The sequence below is a fragment of the Barbus barbus genome (genome assembly GCF_936440315.1).
Source record: "Barbus barbus genome assembly, chromosome: 18".
NCBI lineage: Eukaryota > Metazoa > Chordata > Actinopteri > Cypriniformes > Cyprinidae > Barbus > Barbus barbus.
The window spans coordinates 30,965,185-30,991,553 of NC_136746.1; the positions used below are offsets into that span (position 1 = coordinate 30,965,185).

The following is a 26,369-nucleotide window of genomic DNA, read 5'->3' on the forward strand; positions in this document are numbered from 1 at the left end:
CAAGTCAATCAACTCATGGATATAAATACAGCTGACATACCTCCACCCATTTGATGGTTTATCAGCATCCCTCCACCACCCCTTCTCCACCAATATCACTAAGTTCTCACCATACTACGGGGGGATACTCTGGGTTCGGAACATTCCCGAGCTCAGAGCCCTTCCCCAGGACAGCACGTCAACTACGTATTACCATACTCGCCAAATACGCATTACGTAACTTGTGCTAAATATATGTAAGTGTGAACTTGTGAATTGATGTTTTAATTAAGTAGTAATTAGTAGTTTCTTTTGTATCCAAATAAGAAAAATAACACTGTTCAAAAATGTCAATAAGACTTTCAATGTTTTTGAAAGAAGTCTTTTGCTCACCAAAGCAGCATCTATTCGTGCCCGCACTGGACGCATACAGATATGCTTTTGCTGGTCAGGCTCCCGAAAGGGAGGAGGACAGAAGGCCTGCAGTACGACTGGCCATACTGGAGACCTCAGCCTCAGCGCACTGCGGAGGAAACGTGTATTTAGGGGGTATCTACCCACTGATTGCCCACCAAGAGAGGTGTGGTAGGCCGAATTGCCACCACGTAAACCTCCAAAGTGGAGTGGGTTAACCCTGCGGAGCAACAGGCCTGCATGAACTCCAGAACTGTACCAATCGGGCAGTTGACTGGGTCGAGCTGGCAACCTCCGCACCATGAAGTGACACTTCACTTTAGGGCGTACAATTCCCTCATGCTCTGGAGGAAACATGTAACTAGGGGGTATCTACCCACTGATTGCCCACCAAGAGAGGTGTGGTAGGCCGAATTGCCACCATGTAAACCTTCAAGGTGGAGTGGGTCGACCCTGCGGAGAGTCGGGCCTGCAGGAATTCCAGAACTGTACCAATCGGGCAGTTAACTGAGTCGAGCTGGCGGTCTCCGCACCCTGAAGTGAAAAGTTTCCACTTCAAGGCGTACAGTTTCCTTGTTGAGGGAGCTCTGGATTGGAGGATGGTCTCAACAACCTCGGTTGAGAGACCGGAAGCTATGAGTTGCGCCCCCTCAGGGGCCACCCCCACAACTTCCACATATCCGGGCATATAGACCCCCCGCTTGTGAGAGGAGATCCCTCCTGACGGAAATCCCCCATGGAGAGCTGTCGAGGAGAGAAATCAGGTCCGAGAACCATACTCACCCCGGCCAGAACGGTGCTACCAGAAGTAGAAGTAGCAATCCAATATTGAGATACCCAGGAATGTGAACTGCTCTCAGCGAGAGGACCGTACAGGGGGCGTGAACGCAGACCTCCTTGGTGGTTGATGTAAGAGACCACCACTGTGTTGTCGGTGCGCACCAACACATGGTGATCTCTTAGGTCCAGGAGAAAGTGTTTCAGAGCCTGAAACACAGCCAGCATCTCCAGCCAATTGATGTGCCACGTGAGATGGCGACCACTTCACAGACCGCGGGCAGGGTGGCCACTCATGACCGCACCTCAACCGGTGAGGGACGCCCCCCGGGCCCTGAGACAAGAACCAAGGTTGTCTCCACATGTTTAAGACATGTGTGACCTTGAACATGCAAAGCGGGTTTCCCCTCGGGGAGAATCCCTTGGTCTTGAGCCACCACTGTAGGGGTCTCATGTACAGCAGGCCAAAAGATATCACGTTGGAGGCAGCTGCCATCAGACCCAGCAGTCTCTGAAACTGCTTGAGTGAGTGACTGGCCTTCTTTCACTCTCTTGACTGCCATGAGGATCGATTCGATCCGAGCAGGGGACATTCGTGCCTGCATCGTGGTCGAATCCCACACCACACCAAGATAAGTGGTTCTCTGTAATGGCGTTCAGTCTTAACCCCAACACTTTTATGTGAGCTAGAACAACATCTCGATGTTGAGCCGCCATCTGCTCTGATTGAGCGAGAATCAACCAAATGTTGATGTAATTGAGTATGTGGATGCCTTGCAGCCGCAACAGAGCTAACGCGGCATCCACACACTTTGTAAAAGTACAGGGTGAGTGCTAGGCCGAAGAGAAGAACCCAATATTGGTAAGCTTCGCCCCCCAAAAGCAAACCTCAGGAACTCCCTGTGAGTGGGAAGGATGGATATATGGAAGTATGTGTCTTTTAGATCGATCGTGACAAACCAGTCCTCAGACCTGATCTGAGACACGACCTGTTTGAGCATCTTGAATTTCAGTCTGTTGACTGAGCGGTTCAACTGATGCAGATCTAAAATGGGACGCGACCCTCCATCCTTCTTGGGAACTATGAAGTACCGACTGTAGAACCCAGACTCTCTTTCTTGAGGAGGGACCACCTCGATGGCCTTCTTCCTCAAGAGAGTACTCTACTTCTCGTTCCATTATCAGAACCTGCTCGGGGCCCACCAGAGTTATTTTGGATGCGATTAATCGTGATTAATCATTTTACAGCACTATTAAATATCAGTAATTAAAAATTAATCTACATTATAAAACATTATGTTTCGAGACCAAGGTTCAAAACAGTAACATAGCCTCATTTGTTGAAATCACAAGATTGGTGACAAGCTGATTCAAAACAAAAGATTTGTAAACGTTTCAAAGCTTCATGCATCAGTGTTTTGAAAGCGTCCAGTGCCCTCATTTACATTCATATGTCTTCAGTCATGCTAACATGATCATAAATGAGGCGATTGAGTTCATTGTTGCAGGCTGTTCGTTTGCTCATTCTTCTGTGTTCATGAAAGCAATAGTGATTAATTGAGTTGTTCGTTGAGCTCGTCTGAATGAATCCTTCAGCCCACAATGCTGTCTGTAATTGTTGGGTTGTTTCTCAGTTTGTGTGTGTGTGTGCCGATAGCGCTTCTCTCTCTCAGATGAACGTGTTCAAGAGCCTTCAGTGTTCTTCTCTCAGTCTTTGTCTCATCTCTCTCCGCTCGTCCGTTTCCAGCCCTTTAATTTTTAATTTTCGTCTGGTTCCAGGTCTCTCGGTGTGTGTGTGTGTGTGTGTGTGCAGATGAGATGTTCAGATGCTGGATGAATGATGTGTTTTGTTATTGTGGTTGTAAGTGTGCTTTCATTTCCTGAGCTGCGTCACTGAAGACTAAACAGAAAACACATTTACATGAGAGGAAATGATTTATCTTTGTCACTGACAGACTCATCAGGGCTGTTTGGAAACTGTGTGTGTGTGATAATTCAGAGAAAAGTCACTTTACTTGTTCCAGTCAGATGTGTTTAGTTCAGCTTCGATAGAACTGAATCCACTCCAGTTGATCTCATGGATGATTATTACGCTGTCACAAAGGAATCTGATTCTGTGTAGAGAGCACAGGCTTTATCTGGATTCAAATACACTCGTAAAAATACAGGGGTTTCTACTGTGATGCCATAGAAGAGCCATTCTCCAGGAACCATTCTTAAAAAAAAACCATTTTTCTAAGTGTGAAGAACATTTGGACGTTGCGCTGAAAATCCTGTATGTAATTTGTTGTTTCCGGTCAAAAATGATCAACTTTTTAAAAACTGCCTGTAAAACTCTCATTATATGCTGTATTATCACCAAATCTTGTCAGGATCCTGCCCTCACTGTCTTGTCTGTGTTTCATGTTTCTATGTTTGAGCACATGGCTCTATCTTTGTTGTTGTCTGCCGTGTGCTCCTCCTGTCCTGCCTCCTTGTTACCCATTACCACACCCCCTTGTTTAGTCTGAGTGTTGTCATCTGTCCCTCTCGTTCTCCTGTCCTTTTATATTGTTCTCCCTTTCCCTCTTGTTTTGCCTGTTCATTGTGCTACGTCAGTGTTTGTTTGCTCTGTTTTACCAGTCCTGTGAAGCCGCTTATTCCCTACCTTGTTGTTTGTAGATTTAGTCTCTCGTCTCATCCCATCCCGTCCCGTCCCTCCAGCGGGCTGGGCTACAGGTCCTCTACCTGGGTCTGCCATGCTGCTAGGCCTGTGCCGAGCCTGTGACATCAGTAGTGTGGAGTGTCTGGCCACCGCTGATAACCTCCGGCCTCCAGCTTTGCTGCCTTCACTGCTCTCTCTCTGGTGGTCTGCCATCCTGGACTGGACTCTGTGACCGCTCACCTAGGCCACCTGTCGTCATTCATTCCCTGCCTATTGTCTGGACCGTGTTCTCTCCCCTCCTCACCTTCTCTTGTCCTGCCTGTTGTTTTGTTAATAAATTGTCAACTCTAATCCTGCATTTGAGTCCTCTCTCATAGAAACCCTGTCAAATCTTGGATTCAGTCTTTTATCGACTTGATGGTTTATTGATCTGAGCTGATGCAGCTCAGTTTTTCAGTGAAAAGCATTATTTAGGACCCTATGAAATCAGTTAAATTTTTTTCTTAAATTCAGATTTTTCCACTTACAGTTTAACAACAACAGCCTTCTAAAAGTTTAACAAAACATACATTTTAGAGCATTATGAAATTCAAAGAACAGTTCTTAAAATAACTAATTTTCTAACTGTTAAGAATATTTTAGCCCATTTTTTCTGTTTTAATTTTTCGGAATTCCATTTTTTTTTTTTTTTGTCCGTTGGAATTTTTCTGGACTCCGTTTTAATGGATACAGTTAAAAATAAATAAATTAAGGCCCGATGACGTACGTAAATTTTTAATTTTTAAAAATTAAAATGTAAAAATTTTGTTTTATTTTTACCAAATTTTGTTTATCGTTATTTAATTTTTTTACTTTTAATATTTTAATTATATTTGAGTAATAAAAAAGAGTGCCTTATCAATTGAATAAAAAATAAACTACTTTATTTTCAATAATAGATATGTGATTGATTTTGTGTTTGTCACTATGATTTTTTTTTTTTCAGAAATATATATTTTAAAATCTGGTAATTAATGAAAGCATAAAATGTTTTAAAGTCTTAATTATTATTATTATTAGTATTATTACATCGAGACATACATTCTACTGTACAGCAGTAATATATTTCTGACATAATTTCTTTAGGTTAAACCAAATGTTTTTCAAATTTAAGTGTTCAGTTGTACTTTTGATTTATTCATCCCAAATTCAAATTCTGTAACATTGTGTTATACAGTAAATTCCATTTTTGTGACTGGATTCCACTATTTTGTCAATGTTCATTCATAAACGGAAGTGCATGAGCTCAGATCAATGAGGCCTACGATCAATCAGCTCAAAAAAGAAACACAAAACCTGTGAAACAGAACAAGCTGACAAAAAAATGTAATCCAATATTTGGTGATAATACAGCATAACATGAAATTCAGAAAATAAATTTGTAGGCTGGTCATTTTTTGAGTGTTTTTTATGAAGATGTTCTAGTCAGTTTTATTTTAAGAGCGTGAGACTGGAATAGTGTATGGGCTCTCTGCTCTTAAATCTGTTTCTCCTCAGCCTGAAGACGTCTTGACCCAGAAAGCAAACGCTGTTGAATGGAGTCTCCTGTAGATTGAACAGAACACACTTGTGCTCGGTGACAACAATGGATCGAGCAGCTAAATATATCAGAGTTGTGGGAATAGAAGAAGCTTGAAAAGTAAAGACACTCTGCAAACCCCAGCGGCGCCCGCAGTCGTAACGCGACCGATGCATTATGCAGCGTTACATAAAACACTGCGCCTCAAACCTGACATGCTTCAAGAGTGCATAATGCTACATTACTGCAGACAATAAAACTCACACGCTCCACCAACATAATGCATTCAAAACATGTCGATTATTTTAGCATTCTGAAGAATCGTTATTTTATAAAACAGACATTGCTCCATAAACCATATTGTATCTGATAAGCAACTTCTCATTTTTTTAATGTTACTGTTATTGCTGCATTTATTGCTGCCTTTTTTAATACATATATATATATATATATAAATATATATAAAAATTCCAATTACACATGAACTACACCAAAAAACTATGATGCAAAATATCTATATATTTTTTTCAGTAATGATGGGAAATTTGATTTGAATAAATCATTGTCTGAAATTTCTAAGAACATATAATCTGAGAATTATCAGTATTAACCCCATTGGAATTAATGGAATTTAATTAAATTCCTTTGAATTTCAAACTCATGATTTCTCAAAAACAGTCCAGATTTATAAAACCTACATATTTCTTTCTAGCTGAACAGCACAAATATTACTCTGAAAAGTTTTCAAATAAAATAAATTCATTTTACTTGCATAAACTTTCACTTTCAGCTGCAATTTTTCATGCTGCAATGGTTAGACGTACATATTCATGTTTATCAACTAAATTCAGTCCAAAAAGTGTGTGAGATATGGGGGAAAAGCTAAATATATTTTATAAACATTTTTTGACATTAATGTAACTTTATAGATAATTTTACAAAACCTCCATACACAGTGTTGGGGAAAGTTACTTTTAAAAGTGATGCATTACAATATTGTTACTTCCTAAAAAAGTAGCTAATTACGTAACTTATTTACTTTTTATGGAAAGTAATGTGTTACGATACTTTTGAGTAGGGCTGGGTATCGTTCAAAATTTTTCGATACCGATACCGATACCGATACCTTGAGTTCGATACCGGTTCCTAAACGATACTTTTTTCGATACCAGTTTTATGAAATCAGTTTTAATAAGATTACATTGTCTCAAAAAACTATTTTTTTTAGCTTGTTGATATTTATACAGACTCAAAGCCTCATCTCCTGAGCCACTGCACAAAGGAACAAAATATATCCAACAAAATAAATAAATAAATAATTTTAATAAAGTTCAAATTGTTTTCAGTTTACACATCTGTTAGGCTACGTTTACATTAGTGCATGTTCATTTTAAAACACATAGCTCAGACAGAATCATCATTTCTAGGTTGTTGACTTCAAGAAATTTTAAATTTTCATCCACTTTCATAAGTGGGTGTTTTATTTTCTTTCACCATATGTTTTATTGTTATTAAATTCTGGTGTAGTATGTCTAATTATTTGAATGCATAAAAACAACTTAGTTTATTTAAATGTATTCTTAAAATAGCCTTATGAAATGTTTTATTTTTCCTCAGAAATTCTGTGTTCTGTATCTGGTTTTCAAATGAAGACATAAAACATTAATTTAATGTATCTTTAAATTATTGAAAATCAAAGTTTATTTATTTTGGCAAACAAAGGGGGGTTACTATTAAAATTAAAACATGGAATAACTGTTGTGTGATCATTACTAAAAAAAAAAAAAAAAAAAGTTTTAATTTTAACAGTAGCCTAGTAGTAGCAGTATGTACTGTCAATATTAATATATTTCTGCCGCAGTCTTCCAAGTTAAACCGAACTTTTATTTTGACGGGTTGCGCTTCCGCAGGTCCCCCAAGGTCTGGAATCGGTCCTTCTCCACAATCTTCCTCAGGGTCCGGTCACCTCTTCTCGTTGTGCTGCGTTTTCTGCCACACTTTTTCCTTCCCACAGACTTCCCACTGAGGTGCCTTGATACAGCACTCTGGGAACAGCCTATTCGTTCAGAAATGTCTTTCTGTGTCTTACCCTCTTGCTTGAGGGTGTCAATGATGGCCTTCTGGACAGCAGTCAGGTCGGCAGTCTTACCCATGATTGCGGTTTTGAGTAATGAACCAGGCTGGGAGTTTTTAAAAGCCTCAGGAATCTTTTGCAGGTGTTTAGAGTTAATTAGTTGATTCAGATGATTAGGTTAATAGCTCGTTTAGAGAACCTTTTCATGATATGCTAATTTTTTGAGATAGGAATTTTGGGTTTTCATGAGCTGTATGCCAAAATCATCAATATTAAAACAATAAAAGGCTTGAACTACTTCAGTTGTGTTGTAATGAATCTAAAATATATGAAAGTCTAATGTTTATCAGTACATTACAGAAAATAATTAACTTTTCACAATATGCTAATTTTTTGAGAAGGACCTGTATATGATATGACGTTAGTTTTACTCGAATCAAACGGTAAAATGCTCATGAAGTGACTTTCAGAGCAGGTCTGGAGATGTTGTTCATGTGTTTATGTCCTCATGTAGTTAGACGGCAGACGCTGAAATCACCGCGAGCGTCACGCGAGCTTCAGTCTGTGTATAATAAACAAACCGCACGATATAGAGAGCGGACTGCTCGGTACGCTTTATAATCGCTCTCGCGGAGGTCAAACACTGATCAATCAGCGCAGCGCCGCTTCTAGTCAAACACACCTAGTGCTGCAGGATTATTGGCTCACTGATGGTGATGAGATTAACCCCTTAGGTATCGAAATTTGGTACCGAACGACAAGACGTTTTTCGATACTCGGTGGTATCGAGTCAATTCTGTCAGTGCCTAAAAAGTATCGAACTCGATACCCAGCCCTACTTTTGAGTTACTTTTTAAATCTGAGAAGGGCTTGCTTGTTTGTTTTTAATATAAAAAAGTCCTTCTTTTACAAATGCATCTCACAGTATTTATTGATTGTGAGGAACACTGAATGTGTTTTAGTGCAGGTGAGATGAGTAAATACATGTTGATATTTAGTCTAGAACTACAGTAAGATCATGTAGATATTTAGTCTAGAACTACAGTAAGATCATGATGATATTTAGTCTAGAACTACAGTAAGATCATGATGAAATTTAGTCTAGAACTACAGTAAGATCATGTTGATATTTAGTCTAGAACTACAGTAAGATCATGTAGATATTTAGTCTAGAACTACAGTAAGATCATGTAGATATTTAGTCTAGAACTACAGTAAGATCATGTAGATATTTAGTCTAGAACTACAGTAAGATCATGATGATATTTAGTCTAGAACTACAGTAAGATCATGTTGATATTTAGTCTAGAACTACAGTAAGATCATGTTGATATTTAGTCTAGAACTACAGTAAGATCATGTTGATATTTAGTCTAGAACTACAGTAAGATCATGTAGATATTTAGTCTAGAACTACAGTAAGATCATGTTGATATTTAGTCTAGAACTACAGTAAGATCATGTTGATATTCAGTCTAGAACTACAGTAAGATCATGTTGATATTCAGTCTAGAACTACAGTAAGATCATGTTGATATTCAGTCTAGAACTACAGTAAGATCATGTAGATATTTATTCTAGAACTACAGTAAGATCATGTAGATATTTAGTCTAGAACTACAGTAAGATCATGTAGATATTTAGTCTAGAACTACAGTAAGATCATGATGATATTTAGTCTAGAACTACAGTAAGATCATGTTGATATTCAGTCTAGAACTACAGTAAGATCATGTAGATATTTAGTCTAGAACTACAGTAAGATCATGTAGATATTTAGTCTAGAACTACAGTAAGATCATGTAGATATTTAGTCTAGAACTACAGTAAGATCATGATGATATTTAGTCTAGAACTACAGTAAGATCATGTTGATATTCAGTCTAGAACTACAGTAAGATCATGTAGATATTTAGTCTAGAACTACAGTAAGATCATGTAGATATTTAGTCTAGAACTACAGTAAGATCATGTAGATATTTAGTCTAGAACTACAGTAAGATCATGTTCACACACAACACTCTGCACTTACTCCTGATTTCTCTCAACACCAGAGCTGTCACTCAATACATCACAAACACAGGAACTGGAGTTATGCATTTGAAAAATAACTCTTTCTAGTTACTTTAAAAAAGTAATTGGATTACATAACTCATTACCCCCAGCACTGACTATACATACCCGGGTCAGAAATGACTCGAACACAAAGCCTCTTTAATCTCTTAAAACATAATGGTAAAAAATCTGGAAAAAAAGATAAATTATATTTTGAGGGTCCTAAAACCTTTGCAAAGTTTGGTTTGCTTTACTAAAACTATGCATTTTTAGACATTTTTATGCATCTTTTTTGGGTACCTGAATGCGTTATGAATGGAATCACAGCCGTCGTGTACATGTTTATATATCCTGTATTTGCAGATTCAGTTCTAGTAATACTGCGGAGATATTCTGCTGCTAATTAAATGCTGCTTGATCAGGACTGACACCGGCGTCTGAGAAAGAGAAGTCATTTTTCCTCATTAGCATTCTTACTAAAAATGGTAGCCATGGTAACCATAGTCTCCACCAAACTACCATAGTAACTGCACTTATGCTGTCATCCAAAACCAAAGGAGCAGATCACATTTTATTTGATGGTTTTGGCTGAGACCGGAGTGATTCATTTAATAAGGTGTCATTTCAGCTCAACATTTGTGCCGACTGAACATCATCTCGTCTCATGAAATTTAGCTTTTCAATCCATAAACGCTGCTTTGAAGTGTCACTGAGAGAGAGAGGGAAAGATGCTTCTGTCCTTGTCTTTTCTCACCTCTTTCTCTCTGTTTCTGACTGAAGGAGCTGATGGAGGTTTTTAATCAAAGCTCTTCTCTGAAGAGCAGCTTCTGCTTTCATGTGCTTCATGCATTTGCAAGCATCACATTAGGCCTTATTTTTGTCATATTAAAGTCAAATACAGTATTTAATGGAGGGAGTTCAGTATTTCACTAAATTGAAGTGAATTTATAATTGCTTCTTGAACAACATGACTAAAATGTTGAATGTTTCAGATGAAATCTCATTTAAAGTCTACATTTTCCTTGATCTGTTGGCATATAAGAGGACTTCAGGTTTCGAATCTTAAAACATCCTCCTCAGTACAAAATGAGCCTTTATTTCACATTTAATTTAGCATTTATTTATTGAAATTGTGAGCATTTACTGACAGAGGGCCACAATGAGGGTTGAAAATATTTTTTTTGGCTGCAAAAAACTATCAACATTATAAGTGAAGCTTATCAAATAACAACAACAAAAACATGTCTTTTTACAGTTTTTTTCAGCTGCTTGCACACGTTTTCAAAACTTTGCTTCTTTTTTTCAAAACTTAAACACAAATCCAAGAATTGCACACAAAATGCAAAATGCCTCACATCTCTTGCATTCAAAACATTACAAACACATCTCAGAAGCAAATATTTGCAAACACCTTTGCCATAATATTAATTCCTGTTAGATTTGTGTGTGTTTTAATAGATAATTGCATGTTTTGCAAAAAGTGTTTTCTGAAACTGAAAACTGGGTCAAAGTCTGAGAATTAGTGTCTGGTTTTGTAGATCTGGTGTGTGCTTCTGCTGTTTGAGTGACAGCTTTCAGAAACTGTGACGAGGAAAGATCTTGTGTGTAAACAGCTGAAAAACACTATAACAGCTCTGTCTCTGGATTTGCGTATGAGGTTCAAATACTTAATAATAATTTCCCATTTAGAACTATTTAGAAGCCATCGAGAGAGTGATAAATGATAAAGCATCTCAACAGTGCATGAGTGTGAAAGTGGAATAAAGACAGATAGTCAGAAACAGCACAGACGGAGGTGTGTGTCATCTGTGAGATCACACACACACACACACACACTGTTTTATTTTCCACCAAAATTATAATTGTGCTTATTAATCACGATTGTTTTCATTTGAGGAATTTCTCATTTCATTAGGATTATTGCACTTTCCCATAAACACAAATTAGGAAAATATCAATAAGATTTATTTGGCCTCATCTCTCTACATTATACAAACTGGGGAAAACCTTAAGAAGCTTCTCTCAAGAGCTAAAACTGTGAAATATCATTACCAATAATTCCAAATTATGCTAATGCATTATACTATTATAGTTTTTGCCAATATTTTAAATTATGATTTTGTTTTCCAATTTTATTTTAAGTTAAAGTTTTAGTTTTTTGTGTGTGCTTGTCTTTTTTATGTATATATTTTTAAAACATCTACACAGTTTTTTATTAAGTTTTAGGTTTTAGTTTTAGTTATTTTAGTGTTTCAACTAAATGAAAATGAGAAATGTCACCTTGGCCACTTTTAATATTTATTTCAAGTAATTAAAATGTTTAAGGTTTCAATTTTAGTTTATTAACTCTGTTTTTTTTTGTTTTTTTTGTACATTAAGATAAATGTTACACTGGCAACTATCTGAAATTAAAAAAGCTTTAATTTTTAAAATATTTTATTTTAGTTAAATGGAAATGTTTTTGTGGTTTTACTTTTAGTTATTTTAGTACTTCAACTTAAATAAAAATGAGAAATTTTGCCTTGGCAGCTAGCTGAAATTAAATTAAGTTTTACATAATTTTTTTATTGAAAACAAAAACATGGAAGGTGACAGAAAAATACCCAGAGAAAATAAATTTGTATATATATATATTTTAACTATCTTCCCATTCCTCCCCCTTCCTTAACTGCATATATATATATATACAGTCAAACCAAAAATTATTGATATTTTTTTATTAGATGATATTTTTTACTAGTGGGTGCAGGACACTAGAGTTCATTTATGTAAGAAACTGTGACATATTCTACCCAACAATTTTTCATACAGTGGACTACACCGGATCAAAAATGATTCAGACACTTTGACCTGATCATGTTTTGCTGAAGTATTTTTCTTTAATTGCTAATGTGATCTTTTTACACACAGACTGAACACAATGAAGCACTGCTTGGTGATTGGTTGAGCTTAAATTGGTTTTATCTAATTGTGTTCTTAAATTTAACATCTGACAGCTATTCAACCCAATTCATTACATACCTTTCTATCAAAGTTATCTGACATTATCAAGATCAGTTTGTTCTGATGCAGTTTAACTCTGAGCTCTTCTCATATTTTATTTCCATTTTCTAAACTATAGCGAATAAACCGTGATATAATGTGAGAAATGTTGAAGGTGTCTGAATAAATTTCGGTTTGACTGTATATGTGTGTGTGTGTCTGTGTGTTAGATGTATTTTATATTTTAGTTAATGTTTATTTTATTTTATTTTTTGTGGTTTTACTTTTCTTTAATGATAATAGCGCTCCTCTGATCAGCGTCAGCAGGATTTCACACGCTGTTTCTCATCAGGACGCTCGTCGCTGATTCAGCAGAGTCTCGTGAGAATCTGCTCAGGGATTCTCTAAACATGCAAACAGATGATGATAAGCGTGAAATGATCTGTGGAGTGGAAATGTTCTCCGGTGGGATGGGTTTATACGGCTCTTTCCCTGGCGTCTCACAGCTTCAGTGTGACTCAGTCAGAGCTCGGTCAGTCCTCGATCCGCTTTGACCAAAGCCAGCATTGTTATGATGTTTCCCAGAGCAGTGACTAAATATCAGCTCAGAACAGCTGGAAACCGACAGCTGACCTTTAGCACACCGTCTAATGTGTGTTCAAGCACAATCACAGGTGTTCATTATGAATATTTAACCACAAAAACAGCCAGCAGGAGTTTAATGCTCTAGTTTGGAGGAGATAAATGTGAAGGTAATTAGATTGCTGTTAGTATCTGGCCAGATCTCATATATAGAAACAAACTCATCTACACTACCAGTCAAAAGTTTGGGATCAGTAAGATCTCGGATGGCCTGAGGATGAGCACATTTTCATCGCTGGCTGAGCTATTCCTTTAGTGATGTGATGCATTATGTGCTGTTTCTCTTTCATCTGCAGAATGATGTTTTAACGGATTTGTTGTCAAAGCAGAATAAGGTCTTGTTTTCAGTTTTCTGCTGGTTAATGTGCTTGTGTTGTTGTGGGATGATTAGATCTCGGGATGATATCTGGGCTGTTTGTCTGAGTTATCGATGCCGGCGGGCAGGTTTGTATTGGAGGAGTCTGCTGTGAACCGTCGAGTCACTGCTGGATCAAAGCGGATGCAATTACGGAGCGTTTTAGAGTGTTTTCCATCTGGATGTGTGGGTTGAAACGCTGCTGTTCTCTCATGAGCTCAAAGGCTTTTCTAAAGTTCAGGAAAACAACATTTATACTGGATGCTTTGGAGGCTATTTCAAATGGATTATTTTGTTTGCTTGTTTCATTTGGATGACTAAATTACTTGATTGTTGCCTCTGGACTCTCACAGCAGCTGACAGAATCAGAGCTTTTTCTAGTGCGGTCAAGTTCAAGTTCAAGTTTATTTGTATAGCTTTTTTTCGATACAAATCGTTGCAAAGCAGCTCTACAAGAACTTAAGTTTCCACAATATATGTATATATTGCAGAACCTTAATATATTGAACTTATGGCAAAATGTGGTAATTCTGTATGTTGTCTGAGCGTTGGCATCCTCTGAGGTCCTCTGAGGGGTTGACATCATCTTTTCTCAGGTGTTCGGTCATCTCAGATCATTTAAGGGTTGGATCCAGACTGAAGCTTCTGTCATTCCTAGTTACCACGGGATGTTAATCAACAGAGAAACAAATAGAGACATAATTAGCGTAGCTGCTGTTCCATCTCAGCAAAAATGATTTGTTCAACCCAAGCTAAAGAATAATAATAATGTACATTTGATCAGATATAACTGCAGTACAAGATTATAAGATGCATTATGTGAATGCTTGGCTAAAGAGATGTGTCTTTAATCTAGATTTAAACAGAGAGAGTGTGTCTGACCCCCGAACGTTATCAGGAAGGCTATTCCAGAGTTTGGGAGCCAAATGTGAAAAAGCTCTACCTCCTTTAGTGGACTTTGCTATCCTAGGTACTACCAAAAGTCCAGAGTTTTGTGACCTTAGAGAGCGGGTTGGATTGTAGCGTGGTAGAAGACAAGTTAGGTACGCAGGAGCTAAACCATTTAGGGCCTTATAGGCAAGTAATAATATTTTGTAAATGATACAGAACTGAATAGGTAGCCAGTGCAGAGACTGTAAAATTGGGGTAATATGATCATATTTTCTTGACCTGGTAAGAACTCTAGCCGCTGCATTTTGGACTATCTGTAGCTTGTTTATTGAAGATGCAGGACAAGCAGCTAGCAGTGCATTACAATAGTCCAGTCTAGAGGTCATGAATGCATAAACTAGCTTTTCTGCATCAGAAACAGGGAGCATGCTTCGAAGCTTGGCAATGTTTCTAAGATGGAAGAATGCTGTTTTTGTAACATGGGAAATATGATTTTCAAAGGACAAGTTGCTGTCTAATATAACACCCAGATTTTTGACTTTAGAGGACGTAACAGTGCATCCGTCTAGTTGCAAATTGTAATCCAAGAGATTCTGTGTACTGTTTTTTGGTCCAATTAGAAATATCTCTGTCTTATCAGAATTTAATTGGAGGAAATTATTGGTCATCCAATCTTTTACATTTTTTACACAATCTATTATCTATAATCTATAGTTTCATCTGGTCTTGTTGAGATATATAGTTGAGTATCATCAGCATAACAATGAAAATGGTCATGCTGTGGCTTGTTTCATTTCACTAGAATGAGACATCTGGAGTATGTTTTAGAAGAACATGCATTTTAAAACTAGTTATTCCATCAATCGAATGCAGGTTATGCCACTCTGCCAATCCAAGTGTCATCAGAACATGACAGACACATTATCATCATAAATTAATGATAATAAATCCATTTGTCTTTCATTGGTTTATATCCTAGCTAAAACAATTTGAACACAAAAGTCATAATTATGATTGGGATGCTGGTACCTTCTTTAATCCCAGAGTTTCCAAGTTGGGTGGTGTGTGCCAGTGTTGCATGTACAAAATGATAGCATTGTATTACTATATAATTATTCAATTTACAGCACCTTCATAAGTTGAATAAAATCATAAAAAAGCAAAAACAGACCCAATTCATGTTCTTTATTCATAATTTTGTAGAAGCAGAGGTAAAAAAAACCCCAATCTGTGTGTACTGTTTATATTATGTATATATATATAAATACACACACATGCATGTAAATGTTTAAGAAACTTTTTATATATTAAATATATTTATATATAAATTATATAAATATAAATATATAAATACATATAAATATTTTAAAAATATATACTGTATGTGTGTGTATTTATATATATATATATATATATATATATATATACATAATATAAACAGTACACACACACATAATATGTAAACAAAACCTTTTACTTTGATGCGATTAATCATGATTAATGGTTCCATGACTCACTTGTTTTATTCCTGAACAAATTTCTACTTTTGGACAAATTATTTGAATTAATGACTTGCTTGTTTTGTTCTGGAACAGATCCATATAAATTATTTTAAATGAATGATTTGTTCCTGAGCAAATCGGGATGAAAGATTCAATGACTCACATGTTTTGTCCCCGAATGATTCCTTGTTTATGAACAAATTGCTTGAATAAATTCATGATTTTATGACTCGCTTGTTTTGTTCCCGAATCAATCCGTGTTTTTGAACAAATCGTTTGAATGAATGAGTAAATGACCCACATGTTTTGTTCCTGAATGAATCTGTTCTTTAGAAAGAATCGCCTGAATGAATTATACTTTTTATACTTTTATTACACTTGGCGCCACCTACGGGTGTAAGTATGTAACCTCCACGGAGAATCACTGTAAAATCTAGTAAAAACTGTCCTGTAGTTACTGTTACATGTTTTTGAAGGGCTTTTATTTTGTCATTTTGTCTGGCGTTATGGGTGTTGTCTGTAATTTTGTCGAATCCAAATCTAGATTCTAAACTGTCTGTTTTATAATATCAGTTCTGAGTTTTTAGTTTTGAAGTCTTTTGTGAATCTGTTTTTATACTAATTCATTCATTTGATATCTGCGCATGCTAGCTCATAATAATTAGAGAAAAAAATTATTATTGTTATTTATTATGTATTAACTATTTAATATTATATACTAAAACTATATATATTATATTGTTTTTATTATTTATGTCTGTGAATTTCTAGAAGAAACTAAATAGTGACATATGTGACCCTGGAGCCCAAAATTAGTCATAAGGGTCAATTTTTCGAAATTGAGATTTATGCATCATCTGAAAGCTGAATAAATAATCTTTCCATTGATGTATGGTTTGTTATGATAGGACAATATTTGTCTGAGATACAACTATTTGAAAATCTGGAATCTGAGGGAGCAAAAAAATCTAAATATTGAGAAAATCTCCTTTAAAGTTGTTCAAATGAAGTTCTTAGCAATGCATATTACTAATCAGAAATGAAGTTTTGATATATTTATGGTAGGAAATTTACTAAATATCTTCATGGAACATGATCTTAATATCCTAATGATTTTTGTCATAAAAGAGAAATGTATAATTTTGACCCATACAATGTATTGTTGGCTATTGCTACAAATATACCTGTGTTACTGATGTGTCACATATGTGTTTGCAGTGATATAAGATATTAGTCCATGTGACCCATCTGCTGCCCAAGTCCTGACTGTGTTTTGACCTTTATCTCTGTCTCACATCACACACACTCTTGATTATCATTTAATGAGCTTTTAATGCAGATTCTGTGCTTGTGAAGTGCCTCTGACCCGTGACAGTTTGTGCCGTTGAAGCGAGTGTGTTATTAATAGGACGTGGGTCTGTGATGATGCAGATATTCCCTCATGTTGTTCTCGTTAACATGGCCTGTGCTGTCTTCCTCATTGTGTGTTCATCTGTGTGTGTTTCAGGTGTGCATCGTGCAGAAGCGGGACACGGAGAAGATGTACGCCATGAAGTACATGAACAAGCAGCAGTGCATTGAGCGGGACGAGGTCCGGAACGTCTTTAGAGAGCTTGAGATCCTTCAGGAGATTGAACATGTGTTTTTAGTAAACCTCTGGTGACTATCCTGTGCTTCCTCTGATTCTCTCTTGTCTTCTGCATGTGCATGACGATAGGACTTGTTTTTCCATCTTAATTTTTACATTTGTGTAACTTCAAGGAATAGTTCACCCAAAAATGCTGGAAAAGTCCAAGATGTAGATGAGTTTGTTTCAGATTTGGAGAAATGTCTCAGCAATGGATGCTCTGCAGTGAATGGGTGCCGTCAGAATGAGAGTCCAAACAGCTGATAAAAACATCACAATAATCCACACCACTCCAGTCCATCAGTTAACATCTGGAGAAGACTAAAGCTTTAAAGTTTAGAGCTGTTTTGTCTTGTAAACGCTGCTTGATCTGCAGATTTCTCTCCTGATTCAGACCAGAACACTTTTTCACTGGAGGAAGCGTTATTATGGACTCTATGTATTTGAGTTAAAAACATCTTAATGCTGGATTAGTTTCATCTTTAGTCTTCTCCAGATGTTAACTGATGGACTGGAGTGGTGTGGATTTACTGATGCAGTGACACATTGAAACAAACTCTTCTCATCGTTCTCAGCACATTTTCATTTTGTGGTGAACTATTGCTTTGAGTAGGATAGAATTTACAATTTAGCAATTACTGAGAAACACCGGAAAACTGACATCTGCTCTTTTTTTTGCACTAGTGACCTCAGGAAAAAACTGAATGAAAAATGCACAACATGACGTCTGTAAACACTGTTAAACTCTCTTAATCTGTTTAATGTGGCATTCCAGTAATCTCTCATATCTGATTGTCTGACGCCACAGGAACTGAGATTTGAGTCATCGGAGGAGAGAACCTTGTATGAGTAATAGATGAGTTTATCATCATCATGTTCTTACTCTTAATACGGTCAGGTCGTCTTTAAGGCTGTTTTTAAGCGATGAAATGCTTCATCACTTCTCAAGACTACAAGGCTCCTTTTTATATGTTACCGCTGAGTTTTAATATGAAGACGTGGAGAGTGATCTGATTTTTATCGATTAAACGTCACGTCTCGTCTCAGTCTGTCCCGTCTATATGTTCACACATCAGAGCAGACTGACCGATGTAAAGCATTAGTTTGGTGTGTGTGTGTGTGTGTGTGTGTGTGTGTGTTTCATTTAGGGTGTGCTTTTTGATGTTTATCTGAAGTAGATTTTATTACAATAATAGAGTGGCTTGTAAAATATTGATTTGAAATTTGATGCAGAATTCTCGCAAATGGTCGTAGAGATAATACAGAAATAAATTTGAATTGCATATAAAATGCCCATCAATTTGGATTGTTTTAACATAAACTAATAAACTTAAGGCAAGGCAAGGCAAGTTTATTTTATATAGCACATTTCATACACAATGGTAATTCAAAGTGCTTTACTTGAAAGTAAAATAGTCATAAATAATAATAATAATAATAATAATATTGATCACAACAATAAAAATAAGGAATTAAAAAAAATAGTAATAATAATAAAAACAAGAAATTAAAAACAAATATTCTCAAGCTTTGTTCAAACTCTTCCGCACTAAGTGAAAAAAGAAAAAACTTCTAAAGCACCTAACTATTACATTTACATTTACGCATTTAGCAGACGCTTTTATCCAAAGCGACATACATTGCATTCAAGTTAGTTTTTACATTTTATCAGCTCTATTCCACTACTTCACCCCCTACTTACTTTGACCATCATATCTGACCGATTCGCTCTAACTCGGGCATGCCCCTGTCTGTAATGGTAGGAATTTGGAGTTGGTGGAGCGATTCACGACTAGAGCCTCCCTTCTAGCGTCTCACATTCTCTTGGTATTTATACCTTCAAATACACTATTTGCCTCTACGGCTCTTAGTGCCTTTTCTCCTTGTTTAACTGAAGGAAGTTCTGGCACATCCAACTGTTAATTTCATCAATACATCGGCAGAGGGAGTCAATGGGGCTGTAGTCATTATAGTCAACTTAATGTGATTTATATTTGTCTGTCATGCATAAATGAAACAGGTCAGATTTCTGTAATGTGAATGTGTTTTAAATACACAATAACCAGGTTTATATATTTATCATCAATTAAATAAAATGAAATAGATGCAAATAGTTTATAATAAACTATGACATGACTGTTTGTGTATGACTGATAAATATGCATCATATTAAGTTTATCAGTTTATATTTATCTAAATAGATAGAAATTCTTATTTTTAACTTTAAGAAAAAGGTAAAAGTTAAATATATTTTGTATTTAACAAATACTTTTTTTAAATCTTTTTCTAAGATTAAACATAAGAATTTGAGTTCTTGAAAAGAATGTACTTAAAAATCATCATAAAAAACTTCTTAAAGTTAGGATAACCTCCAACTTGTCTTAAAACCCCATAAGCAAGATGATCAATTAATTTAACGGGTTGTTTCAAATACTATGTATTTAGTTATTTATTAACTGTGTAATTTAAATGCATAGAATTGTTTTATGCAATTCACTTGCAATGCAAATCTCACAGGTTTGATTCGCAGGGAATGCATGAACTGATAAAGTCTAAACCTTGAATGCAATGTATTGTAAGTGGCTTTGGATAAAAGAAACTGCCAAATGCATGAATGTAAATTCAGAAGAAAGTCATCTGTAATGATGTGTGAGCGTCTGGTCCTTCTGAGCATCAGAATGCTTTCCTTTTCTGTAAATAATCGTTCATTCTACATCAAAGCCACGTGAACCTGAAGGAGAAAAACCTCTCTGAATGGCTCCTGATCGGCCGTCTTCAAAAGCCAAAGCTGTACAGAACGACAAATGAAATGCCAAACACAATGCGTCTCTCATGCATATTGCAGCGCTCTCTCGCTCTCTCTCCCACGCTGCTCCAGCATGACAGCTCTCTTCCAGTCTCCATCTGTTAAACAATGGCTCTCTTTCTCTCCGCTCTTGATGGAGGCGCTTCATCAGGCCAGCATATGCACACACCGTCTCCTCGTTCATAAATAATACCTGTCGTTTAGTGCTCAATACAGGTGGAAACATCAGCATCTGGCTCCACAGCTGCGCACCTGACAGAAACCACAAGGTGTGGAGAAATAAACTTCATCAGAGAGAGAGAATCAAAAATCAAAGCATCTGCCTGCTTTTTGTTCCTAATCACTGCCAACCCGAGAGCATGGAAGCTTGTTTCCAACACAGAAGACAATTTGTTTTTTAAAAAAGGTAATTGGGATTTATTTATTTTTTTATCATGCAATTCTGACTTTTTTCTCAGAATTGCATGATAGAAATTCGCAATTCAAAAAAAATAATATTTATTCTGACTAATTCTGACATGCAATTATAAGTTTACATCATGCAATTCTGAGAACAAAAGTCAGAACTGCCAGACTCAAAATCGCGAAAAAGTACTGTGAGATAAAAAAGTCAATTACCTTTTTTTTCTATTCAGTGTTGGAAACAAGCTTTCATAAGAGAGGGATAGAAATGGAGAGATAGATAGAGACTGCAGAGAGATTATTACACTTCTTTATCAATGCATTTCTTTTTTATTTAACTACATTCACACATTCTCCAAAACAATCTCAAAAACAAAAAAACTTTACAAAAGATTACAAAAGAATAATTAAATGTTTTTCTTCATCAATTGCTCATCAACCAAATTGTATTAACAAAACCATTAAATTATTTGTGATTCTATAAAAAGAAAACTAATTCTTGCCGTTATTAGGGCTTTTAATGTCCGTTCGGAATCCGCGGAACATTCAACTTTTATTGTCTGTTTTCTTGTTAATCATATTGCCATCTTTGCTTCACCCTCTGTAAAGTTTATCAAAGAAATCTTATTCTTCTAAATATCTTATTCTTCTAGCAACATATTTATGGCCAAATATAAAACTGACTGTGCTGAACACTTCTGCCAGTGTCCTGAGCCAATCCTCCAAGGTCTGAAATAATGTTCTTAATCTAAAACAGTGTGTGGGGGGGGGGGGGGGATCTATTGATTTTACAAAACACGCATGCTTTCACCACACTGGATCAAACCGCGCCGCAGAGAGAGATGGGTTTTTCTGAAAGTCGTGTTAGTCTGTCTGTAGAGTCGTTGGATTGGCTCTGATACGCTGCGTCTCCACAAAACACAAGCAATCCTCTCTGTTTGAGCACAGTCTCGTCTGTGATTCATTCTGTGATGGACGCTCGCAGTGATTTGAATAGTGTTTCTCTGACAGACACGCTCAGATCAAGTGAATTGAATTTTGTGGTGTCTTCTATAAGCACAAACTAGATTTGATGTAGCTTCCTGGAAATGCATAGAAATAGGACTACATCACTCTGTGTGTGTGTTTATCTCTCTCTCTCTCTCTCTGTGTGTGTGTGTTATCTCTCTCTCTCTCTCTCTGTGTGTGTGTGTTATCTCTCTCTCTGTGTGTGTGTGTGTGTGTGTGTGTGTTTATCTCTCTCTCTCTGTGTGTGTGTGTGTGTGTGTTTATCTCTCTCTCTGTGTGTGTGTGTGTGTGTGTGTGTGTTTCTGATGGGCTTCAGGGACATGTTTGTCTCCAGGGGCCGGATTCACAGATCAACTTCTATTTTCTTCTTATTTTATAACTAAAAAAGTCAAATGTTAGTTTATGGAAAAAAAGTATATTTTTAAGTATATTTATTGTTAAAAAAAAAAAATCTTCTTAAGAATGTTCTCATCTTTTTTTCTTAAGATTGTTCTTAAAGGCTAAACATAAGAATTAGAATTTTCAAAAAGAATGCAACAGATGTTCTGTCCTCTGTCTAAGTGTGTGTGTGTGTGTGTGTGTGTGTGTGTGTGTGTGTGTGTGTGTGTTTGAAGTTCTTGAAGGACAGTAACGCTTTGTCAAACACTGAAGTATGTGAAGCAGAGAAGGACAGTTTGACATTGACAACTTCATCTCAACACACAGTGTATATAATGATTGTTCTGAAGCAGAGAGGATGCTCTCAGAAGCAGCTTTCCTGAAAACACTGAGCTTTGAAGAGCCGCGTCTCTGTAAGTCAGAGGAGCTTCTGCTGTAGGCTGGGAAATAAAGAGGGCTTCCTCCTCCTCACAGGAAGCACAGAGTCTCTTTAAGCCTTTAAAATGTCACGTCTGCAGAAAATTGTAATTACTGTATCCATTTACCCGCTCTGAGTCATGAAGCAGCGGGAGAACGGCTCCGTCTCACACACACACACACACACACACACACACCGTCTGTAAAACACAACGAACACCTCCATCACACAGACGGAGGTCAGACCCGAGACAATGAACATCACATCAACAATCATCTGACTTATGAATCACAGCAGATCTCACTTATGACTCAATATCAAATCCTCAAATGGTCTGAGCTGCTGTCTTTATTTCAATTTCAATTAAAATACTTTATTGGAATAATCTATTTTAGTTAGTTAATACGTTATTTTTGTATCATTGAGATACTATTATATATTTTTTTTTATTCATTTTTATATTTTCAGTTTTCAATTAATTTTTTTTATTGTGTTTTTGTCACTTTTATTAGTTATGTTTTTATTTGTCTATGTAGTTTTATACATTTTTATTTCCATTTTAGTTATTTTAGTACATAAAAATGAGAAATGTTGTGTTGGCAACTAAATTAAACAAGTATGTTTATTTTTACATTTTATTTTATTTCTGAATACAGTTTATTTTTTTATTATTAATATTTTTAATTTTGCTGTTTTTGTCAATTTTATTTGTTTTTTTATGTCTAAATAGTTTTCCTTTATTTTATTTCATTGTTTAGTTTTAGTTATTTTAGTAAATCAAGATAAATGAGAAATGTTGGCAACTAGCTGCAATAAAGTTTGTTTTCTATTTCAGTTGACGTATATTTTTATATTTTAAATAACGAAAGAAAGAAAAATAAATGTACAATATAACAATAACAAATTATATTAAAAAATATTATTAAAGTAAGCTGCTTAGTATTGAATAAAAATAAAAAATATATAAAATACACATTAGCCATTATGAAGACCAAAAATGCTTTAAAAGGTTCTTGAACTGAGAAACCAAAATTCCCTTGATTTTTTTTTTACATATAAAAGTTCATTGTACTATAAAACATTATGTAAGTTTCAGAACTCAAAACTTTCTTGTTAGTCTAAAAACTGCTTATATTGAAGCCAGTCTGCCAAAACCACAGCTTGTGGAATATAGGACTCTATGATGTAATAGTGTGGATAAGCACCGCCTCCGCAGAAAAAGATGCTCAGAAAAAGAACACCTCGACATCACTACCTGTTTAGCCCCGCCCACCAGGCAGCGATGTAGTATCGGTGGGCGGGGCTAAACAGGCAGCGATGTCCAGGTGTTCTTTTTCTGAGCATCTTTTTCTGCGGAGGCGGTGCTTATCCACACTGGTACAAAGTACATCATGTCGTCAAAAACTTTGCAGTGTCCCAGATAGAACAGAGCGCTTGTCTGCGCTTCACGAGCGGCTCGAGGCGACACACACACACACACACACATTCTACCAATTACACAGATTCTACGTCACTGCCTGTTTAATAACCTATTACTTCTAAATTATAATGTTTTTATGTAAAAAACTTGATAACATTATATGTGGACCTCAGAGAACAGTAAAAAATAAAAAATAATGGCAGTTCTTGACACCTTTTATATATATACATGGGTGCCTTTGGTTTTGTTCAAGGTACAGTAGTTGTTGGTTTCAGCTGGAAAATTGTTTTTTCTGCAACTAATGAGTAACTTTCTTCTGTATATGATCCAGATTTATATTATATCTATATTAGGGATGAACTCCAGTGAAACAGAACTGAGAGCTGACGATTCACGGCAAAATGATCATTCTCTCATGATTTACTCTCCGTCATGTCATCTTTCTTCTGTGGGAAATATTTCGAACAACTTTGGGAACCAAACAGCATTGGACCCCATTGACTTTCACTGTGGACAAAGGCATTTTTCAAAATAATGTGTAAAATGTGTTGCAGTTTCAGGTGAATTACTCCTTCGTTGTCTTTCATGTGAGTTCAGGTTTTGCTAAAGACGTTCGACTCCTTATTTTCTCCTTGATCTCTTCCGTCCAGCGTCTCTGTGTTAGAGAACTTTCCTCAACTTCTCAACTCAGGAAACTTGTGAAGTTCATTCGGGACGTTCCTTATGAAGGCACCTTGTGAAATAAGGCCAGCGGAGAGGCGTTGGCTGTGGGACATTCAGGAGAAATACTCTGAGGAACCGTGTGTGTGTATATTAGAGAGCGTGTGTGTGTGTGTGTGTCGCCTCGAGCCGCTCGTGAAGCGCAGACAAGCGCTCTGTTCTATCTGGGACACTGCGAATTTTTTGACGAAATGTTGTACTCCCTCTGTTTTCCTCTGCACATGTTCCTCTCTCTCTCTCTCTGCATCCCTCGTCTCATTTGTCATCATGGCCTGATTGTTTCAGCCTCTCGCACTCTTTCCAGTCTGCTAACCTTCCTCCTCGTGCTCCTGCTGTGGTGTGGGAGCAAATAAAGGCCGACGCTCCCCTCGGTCCGGCTCAGAACAGCTCCTGTTCTCTTACTGACATGCTGCAGTTTTAACCCACTTTTTCACAATATTACTGTTTTTTTTCTATATTTTTAATCAAATAAATGCAGCCTTGATGAGCAGAAGAAACTTCTTTTTAAAATATTAAATATCTTACTGATCCCAAACTTTTAACTGGTAGTGTAGATGAGTGTGTTTCTTCATCAGGTTTGTTTCAATGTGTCTCTGCATCAGTGTCTCAGCAATGGATGCTCTGCAGTGAATGGGTGCCGTCAGAATGAGAGTCCAAACAGCTGATAAAAACATCACAATAATCCACACCACTCCAGTCCATCAGTTAACATCTGGAGAAGACTAAAGATGAAACACATCCAGCATTAAGATGTTTTTAACTCAAATACCATAGAGTCCATAATAACTCTTCCTCCAGTGAAAAAGTGTTCTGGTCTGAATCAGGAGAGAAATCTGCTCAGGGTTTAAAACAGCTCTAAACAAATATGTGGCTGGATTTTGATGTGAGAGACAACAGGAGATGCACTTTTTCACTGGAGAAAGAGTTATGGATTATGGACTCGTGTTTTAGTTAAAAACATCTTAATGATGGATTTGTTTCTTACAAATACCCATCTTTGGCTTCTCAAGGCGTTAATTTATAAGGAATAAAAAAAGCCACGCTGGGTTTGACAGTTTAGATTTTAATGTATTCCAAAATATAATATTGTAAAATGTGGTTTTCATGTGGTTTACACTGTTCACAAAACTGATTTGATTGCTAAAAACAAAAATCTGAGTTTCTTCTTATCAGAGCCCTACACTCAAAAAACCCCCTCAGGGCACAGTGTTCTGTGTTAATATGAAGAAATGTTCCAAACTGATTTTCACAGCTGTTTCACCCATATTTTGAAGTGTGCATTGCATTGCGTTTTGTTCCAGGAAAGCTAAAGGAAATGTCTGTAAATGTAAGAACAGATCCTGGCAGAAAATTAGCAGTACCTCCTCTGTTTTTCCACAGTATTGGATTATTAGCTTACAGTGTAAAAAACTCACTCTTCTGTGTGTTTGTGTCCAGTCCAGCAGGTTCTTGGAAAAAAAAACGTGTCTTAATTCACACAAAAAAGATCCTTCTGTCATCATTTACTCCCCTCATGTCTTCTTTAGCAACACAAAATAATATATTTTGAGAAATGTTTGGGGTTTTTATCCAAGTTTTGTTTCCAGCATTCTTCGAAATAATCTTCTTTACCTGAAGTCAGCCGTACAGGTGATCTGTGGGTCTCAGATGCTAAAGATCTGAGTTTGAGAGCGGCTCCTGACATCCTCGCGTGTCCCTCGTCTCTCTGCTGACCCCG

General features: G+C 36.5%; 1 protein-coding gene across 1 annotated transcript in view; it reads left to right on the forward strand.

Annotated features, from left to right (window-relative positions):
- Positions 1-26,369, forward strand: part of stk32c (serine/threonine kinase 32C) — a gene marked incomplete at both ends in the record, with an annotated part of 88,669 nt that overhangs the window by 36,852 nt on the left and 25,448 nt on the right. The window contains one exon of the mRNA XM_079439880.1: positions 17,381-17,532. Coding sequence (XP_079296006.1) covers positions 17,381-17,532 — 152 coding nt within the window. The remainder of the gene's footprint in view (positions 1-17,380; positions 17,533-26,369) is intronic.